This window comes from Amphiura filiformis, chromosome 4 (genome assembly GCF_039555335.1).
Source record: "Amphiura filiformis chromosome 4, Afil_fr2py, whole genome shotgun sequence".
Lineage (NCBI taxonomy): Eukaryota > Metazoa > Echinodermata > Ophiuroidea > Amphilepidida > Amphiuridae > Amphiura > Amphiura filiformis.
The window spans coordinates 65,557,818-65,565,856 of NC_092631.1; the positions used below are offsets into that span (position 1 = coordinate 65,557,818).

Here is an 8,039-nt window from a genome sequence, read left to right on the forward strand (position 1 = left end):
TTTACATAGAAATTTAAAAGAACAGGTAGATCAAGGAAACCTACATATGTTTTCTATACTTTAGTTTGACCCAAATATATTATTTTTTATGGTGATGAGACAATCGCACATGGAATTTTAGAGGGATTTTGATAGCAGTTCCATTAAAAAAAGCTGCTATCATATGAGACTAAGATCTAGAAACACCCCCCGAAATGCCGTGTTGGGAAATTTTGCCAGCAGAATCTTTTTGATGAAAGTCAATCTTTGACAAGATATTAGCTGTAACTTTGCTACGGAAAATGCTATGACAAAAAGATTTTCAGTTTTGTCTTTCTTTACTCAAGGGCTTTAATTTGATATATAAAATGATGCAGTTTGATGGCAAATTTGAATTCACCTGGCATACCTATTTATTGGCTGCATGTTAATTTTGGAAACAGGACACCTCGCCCACACGCAACTTCGCCTACACGGCATCTCGCCTACGTGCCATCTCGCCCCCTATGCAATGCAATGCATTGCAATGGTGGTTGCGGATGTATCCAGGTATTAAAAGCGATCGATGTGACCGGAAGGGTCGTATGTTCCTGTGTTGGTAGCAGACTGAACGATCAAGGATTCGTTCCAATGAATGCACGGGAATATTCAACAAAGGGGTGTGTGTGTGTGGGGGGGGGGGATGTGTGTGTGTTTTATAAATTGAGGCCCCAACCGTCCGCGTTCCGGTGTAGATTATGTTCGGTTTTAACACACCGTGCTGATGTGATTATAACAATATTTTTAAATAGTTTAATATGTGTATGCATTTTTTCAACATGCATTTTTAATAATTTGATAACTTCGTGTTAAAGTGTGTTATACGTGAATTTTTATGAAGATAATTATAAAGAAAAATATGGCAGTCTTAATTTTCTTAATACCATTGATTATTAAAACTTTCAGCCTACTTTTAATAACTTGATAACGTGATAAAGTGTTTAAAATAAATTTTTGGCCATTTTCAGCGAGCAGGGCCTGTGCTGTGCGTTTCGCCCCGTTTACCCCGCGGGTATTTGCTGCCGACGATTGCTTGACAAGTCCCCTGCGTGCCTGCACACCGCCAGCCAAACCACATGGCCCGGAAATGGAATATACTGGATACGTTGCGTGCTACGGTCACAGTGCCATTGATTTACCCATGCCATACCCGGCGATTTCGCGGAAGTCTTTACTTGCCAGCGTGTTGGAGGACGGGTAGTGTGAAAAAAAAAAAAATTGTAATTGCAGGCCGTGTTAAAACATGTTTTGTGCTTGTAAGTCCATACCATGCACACGAAGACGAAGGAAAGCCATTGAATTATGATACAAAATCATAAGGGTAATGAAAGTTGATTCCAAGTTTTCCATCATCGGCATCACTTTTTTACATTATATTAGCTTATATTTTCACGAACAATAATTAATTTAATATGTCCGAAATTTAGGCCTTATAAATGTATTTTTATGTTAAATCCTTAGGCCTATGTATTTTATTTTTACAGGTATGTTTTCATGAACAAAAGAATCAATTAGGCCCTATTATATGTGTTATTTTATTTTACAAATTATGTTTACTTACTTCATATAAGTTCATACTTTTTAGTGTTAAATTAATTATGGTCAGTATGGCCTAATAATTTATATAATATGGCCAAAAAAAGCGCTTGCGAGTTTTGTGTAGGCCTATTTTTATTTAATTAACTGAATCATTCATTTTACCGGCTCAAACTCACTTAAAATAAAGTTTCAGATGTTCAAAACTTTTAAAACTTGCAGTCCTATAAAAGATATTAAATCAGAGAAGATCTTCTTTGACATAGCCTAATGAAACAATTAAGGGAAAAAATATTTGCCAAATTTTTCAAAGACAAATGTGCACAACTAGCAAAACAAACGCCAGCAGCATGCAGCTTTGAGATATTTTGTGGGGTGCTGTGCAGTGACTTATGCCCCATTTCGGCACCGCGTGTTAACGGCGGATATTAGCTACCACTTACACGGCTGAACGCCGGGTGTGATTATGTTCAATCAATGGTACCATGGCGTGATCCAAGCATAAAAATGCCAGAATACACCGATGTACCTTCCTTGACAAGGCCGGGCCCCGCGCGCGGCCCGCATGCCATACACACTGATGTACGGTCGATTGCTTGACAAATCCCGGGTCAAGTATGCTCTCAGTTTGATTAAGACCCCGAGAATTATACGGGCCATGTTTTGTGCTTGCGACGTAGGCCTATCGGAGGCACGCGAAGAAGAAAAAGTTGCAAACTGGTTAATACTAAATACGATTTCGGTAAAATTTTAATTTGGGGTTATTCTTTGTCAAATATTATTAGTATTAACGTGCTCCCTTATAGGCCTACACATCCAAAGACCCATCATTTTCCTATTGTTTTCACGCAAAAGGCCAGCTCCCAAGACGATTTTGTGGAAAAGTCCTAAGTTTTAGAATATGGCCCAGAAAGAACTCTTTTGGGGGGGTCTTCCCTCGAAAGGCCTCATTTGTTAGCAACTGCCCTCGAAAGACCTCTCATCCTACTCCTATTTATTGCACAATTTTGCCCCCGAAATACCTTATGACCGCAAATATTATTATACTAGCGGGGACCCGGGTCTCCTACGAGTTTTACTTAATTTTAGACAAGAGGAAACTGACGCTGAATTTCTGTTAGGCCTATATAAAAAACATAATGAATTTGATTCCAATGTATACTCAGTGGACATGTTAAAACATTACAATGCCAAAAAATCAGCATGATCAGGGTTGAAACGTATTATGTAATACGATCAAAGGCCTACGCTATATGGTTTTATCTCTTGGTCCCAGCTCTTGACAGTTCAGTTTCGGCACACTAAATTAATATTAGGAGAAACTTATGAAATAAGGGGAAGGATTCGACTTTGAGCTTGTCACCAAGAAATTTAAGAAAGAAGGACTCCGGGAAGGCCCGAATAGACTTTGAGCATTGGTTATCAAAAGGCCCTTCTATCATGAGACGACCATCTATATACATGTTGCGTAGAGAAACGTAACACTTGCAGCTGTAAATGCGTAGGTCTTTTAGTTTTAGCTTAGGCCTATAGTCTTTCACATGTCATTTCAGTACACCCATTATAATCATTTTTTTCTCTTTCCCGTCCAATTATGCTTGTTTTGTACTCCGTCGGTAATCACATGGTTCAAACTATAAACAAATACCGTATTAGATTGTTAAACCCGGTTTCCTCCTTCAGGCATAAGGCCAAAGTTTTTCTTTCCTTATATCCTTAATTTTTCTTTATTCAATCCTGTTCTTTCTTGAGGCCTAGGCCTAATTTTGTTTCCCTTTGATACGTTATTGTATTGTCAATGGTCATGTCATATACATAAATAATTCAAACTTTCTGACTTTGGTTTGAGCTGAGACTAAAATACCTAAAGCCTAACTTGCATTTGAATCAAATAAATATAATAGGATACATGCTAAATACTTGAAGCCAAAGCAATTAAGTATAACGAGTCAGATCATGCTGACGGTGTTTATGCTACATCATAAGCGCAGGTGCTCCTTTGTTAAAAGGGAAATCCCTGATGAGGAACGGTCAAAGAGTAGTTCTTGCCAGTCAAGAAAGATAAACTGTGAAAGTCCACTAACCGCCCCACCCGAAAAGGAACTTTCACCAGTTCGTCTTCATGGTCTTTCTTACGCCATGTGATATACTAGTAGTGATCATATATTCTGAGCTAAGCATAGTTTGGTAACTATAAAGAAAAAAAGGTCATACTCGTCCGACTGTCAAAAAGCTTAGATGGTTAAATAATAGCGGAAATTGCATGAGTACGACACTCATAGAATACTAGCTTAAACATATAAATCATCATTATCAGTTTGTTTTATAAAGTTTCAACACCCGTATAAATTATACGACATGCATGAATAAAGTGCACACAACATAGGCCTACGTATCTTCCAAATCTAGGTTTATCGAAGATTTGGAAGTTATATGAAGTGGTCCTTTTGTTTATTATTATTCATTTTGCATTTATATTAAACAGGACAAAAGACAAATAACTTGAGTAAAAAAAGATAAAAAGAATAAAAAACAGCATACACAACACAAATACAAAAGCATCTCTAACATTATAATATATGACTAGTAAAATATTATGCATATTTTAAAATTCGTTTTATACTTTGTTTGTCCGTGGGCACACGAGAAAGACAATAATATGTTATATTTTATATGTAATTACTAATTTTCTTTGTTGTTACATTATTTTCTTACACAAAACATTCCCATTTCATACGAAGTGGTCCTTTAATAATGTGTGATTTGCATAAAAAATAGCTTCCTATTTAAATGAGTATTCACTGATAGCTCTTATATATTAGCTCGTACTGATCGCATTATCCCCTTTTAATTTCGAGCCAAAAAAATGAGGTAAAACGAAGAAAATTGCTATTTCATTCCAGCGCCTACAATCTGTGTATTAGCTCACGATCATATTATTATCGGGCGGAGCTAAAGGAAAATTATAAAAGACCAACTTGGGCCCAAACCATACCGATCAGATAGGGCCTACCACGAGTCAGACTCAGTCAGATGCCAACAACAACCCACCAGGAACCACGGAAATCCATCCAAAAGTGGCAATATAATAAGAAGAAGTTAAGAACACATGCAGTAAAACATAAAATCAGACCAAATAAAAGAGCCGAATAAAAGTAAAACAAAATTGTGCGGACTAAAAATATTTTTTTTTAGTATAAATAAGTAGAACCACATAACAAAACAATAAACATAACACATAAAAAAAAGAACAAAAACAAACATAAAAATAGAACAAAAAGGCCTAAATCTAAAAGAAAGCAAGACCAAAGAAAAGCATACGAAAAAAAAAAATTAAAAAAAAACAAAAAAATAGAAAAAAAAAAATAGGACAAAAAAAAAGCCCAACCCCAAACATGTCAGAAAACAATACCAAATAAACAAAATCAAAAGGAAACAGTACAAAATACAGACAGACATAACATTAATTGATATACAGACAAAATAAAACAAACAAAAACGCATAAAATACAAAAAAACAATACGATCGTATCAAATTAGTATATAGTAGGCTACAAAACATTACAAAATAAAGAAGAGGATAACCAAACCAAAACGAGCCAAAATATAACTAGAAACGTAACAAAAACAAGCAAAAAGCCATCCCAAACAAAGAAATTATTCACCAAACAAAGAAAAGCATAAACAACAATACACAATGTACGCTAATTAAATGAAAAAACTAAATTGAAAATATATAACCAAAAACCCACTCAGGCAAAGCTCTAATAAATCCAAACGAAGAAAAACAAATAAACATTAAACAACATAACAAATTATAGCAACTATAATTAAATTAGGCAATTCTTGGCCAAACTGGAACATGCGCGTTGCGTCCATGTAGTGTACTATGCGTATACGCAGTGTAAAATGCGTGTATACTTTCTTCTGTACAGCGCTATATTCAAGCGTGTGTTTATCGCGGAGCCACTAGCGTTCACAGTGTTCCAGTTTGGCCAAGAATTACTTCATTTGATTATAAGCAAGAACCAAGAACAACAACAAAGCCAAACACTAAAAAAACATTACGAAATATAAAAGAAGAATATTACAAATTACCCAATAAAGAAAACATGCAAAAGTCCAAAAGACTATTTAAAAAACGGTACCGTTGGAAACGTAGGCCTATTAAATGTTGATGCACTATACTTTCCTTATTTCGGAAACGCAATACTGAGCTACTATTCTAATTGCCGCTATAGCTAAATTAGGTGAGGGGGAAATACTTCTCAACTTCAATTCACCACAGACTCAAGACTACAACAGGACGTGGTCACTATATTCTCGTCCATTCAATGGGGGCGATTTAATGAATACATCATTGATCAGTACTGTACGATCTGAATACACACACATCATGTGCGCATCGATCGTATACATCCACAATGCCATTGCGTTGCATTGCCATAATAGCTAATTAGGGGCGAGATGGCACGAGGCGAAATGGCGTGTAGGCGAAGTGCATTGTGGGCGAAGTGTCCTGTATTCGTTAATTTTGTTATTGCAGTTTTGGCTTTGCACTCAAATTTATGATGAATATCCCTGATAATCACATAGCCCATGTATGCGAACTGTGACTTTGGTGTGGAAACATTAAAATTTAAGACAAACATCATGTATTACAGTAAACAAAGCTGGGAGAGGATACATTTCCAATTCATGACTTGACATTTCAGTGTATCAAGCGCCGAATTCTGCAGGGTTGGTGGATTTCCGTGAAATTCCAGTCGACCTTGAATCGATTCTTACCTTTTCCAGTAGGTTGGAAATGTGATACGAAACGCTCGCCATGATGAATAGTTTCGGATTTTTCTGAACTTCAGTAAAATTGTTGAAATTCAGATAAGGGTTTCAGGAATCTTCAGTAATTTGAGGTCTCACACAGAGGATTTTTCTCGGCATGCACAAAAATCATGGCCGAAACAATCTACGCCTGCGCAGAAATTCCACCGTTTAATTGTTGTTGGCTGAATGAAAACAACGGTTACTTGAGGAATAGTATGGAAGGCGGATTAACCCAAAAATTGTTTGATTTTAGAAGTTTTCATTCAGCTTAGCGTGCAATAATTATGTGTACCCCGGGGTGGTGACTGGTGCATTATAGGGGGGGAGATTTTTGGCAGGCCCCCAAAAAAAGGGGAGGGGCAAGCATTTTTGGCAGGTCGAAACGGGGAGGGGGGGGAAGAGTGGGGATGTTCTATACACTCTTCATGCTCTTGGAAAAGTATCGAACCCGTTTGTCCCGTATACACTACAGTGGACATTTTTTGACCAAAAAGCTTTAAAACATCCCTCGCACCCACTGGCTACGTGAACCTCAATAAAAATTCCTTTAAAAGGAATAGGGCGGGCAAATGAAAAATTGTCAAGAGAAATGAAAGAATAAGTAACTCTTCACAATTAAAAACAGGAAAATATGACACAACATCGATTTCCAATGGGGGGAATAACACAAAACGTATAAACAAAGTTAAAAGAGTTTTTAACTTTATACATTTATACGTGTTATTCCCCCATTGGAAATCGATGTTGTGTCATATTTTCCCTGTTTTTAATTGTGAAGAGTTACTCATTCTTTCATTTCTCTTGACAATTTTTCATTTGCCCGCCCTATTCCTTTTAAAGGAATTTTTATTGAGGTTCACGTAGCCAGTGGTTCCTTTTGGTTCCCTGCTGGTCAGTTGGAACAGATTTTCCCTGTTTTTATATTAACCCTTCACATCATAACAGAAGACGTTTTATGTTAACATTTTATATAAAACATTGTTATAAAACTTTGTAGATAATAGTTATTTAAAACATTTTCGTAATCATACCTAGATTTTTTTTATCATCAGATAGAAAGACTTCTGCTCATCTTCTCTGGTGAGACAACAGGGCTGGGGTATCTTTCCATATCAAAGTTTAAAAATCTGTCATATCAATTTCCTCAATATGTTGTTTTTTAACCTTGTAACTTTATTATGATTAACATAACTGTATTTCAAAGCGTCAAATTATATCATTATTTTGTCCCAACAAATATAATCCAGGGAATAAAATATTCATTCATATGTTTATTTATTTTATTCAACCTGGGCCATTTCTACTGGTGCACATGCATTCTAATAATTTGTCTATAATACCTTATACAAGCATCAGCAATCACAATTTGTCACAAGATTTGAAAAGTAAATAGCCTATGTACACACTGAACACAATGCACATACAAGCTGCAAAGTACATACGATGCTATTAATTTAGCCCAAAGGAAAACTAGCAAAACTGGTGAACTGGTACTGTTCAAATAAAAACATCTGCAAATCTTGCTGCAATTTCCAAATAGTATTTCTATTAGGCCTACTTAAATAATTATTTTTGTTATTTCTTTTAATACAAACACATTACTGCCTATGACGACTTTATCGTATTACTTACATATCAAAATCAAGTAATAATTACAAAAC

At 35.9% G+C, this 8,039-nt stretch overlaps 1 protein-coding gene across 1 annotated transcript in view; it reads right to left on the reverse strand.

The window, feature by feature from the left end:
* Window positions 1-6,519, reverse strand: part of LOC140151208 (cullin-associated NEDD8-dissociated protein 1-like) — a 39,027-nt gene extending 32,508 nt beyond the window's left edge. The window contains exon 1 of the mRNA XM_072173466.1: window positions 6,343-6,519. Coding sequence (XP_072029567.1) covers window positions 6,343-6,384 — 42 coding nt within the window. The 5' untranslated portion in view covers window positions 6,385-6,519. The remainder of the gene's footprint in view (window positions 1-6,342) is intronic.
* Between the last annotated feature and the right edge of the window lie 1,520 nt (window positions 6,520-8,039).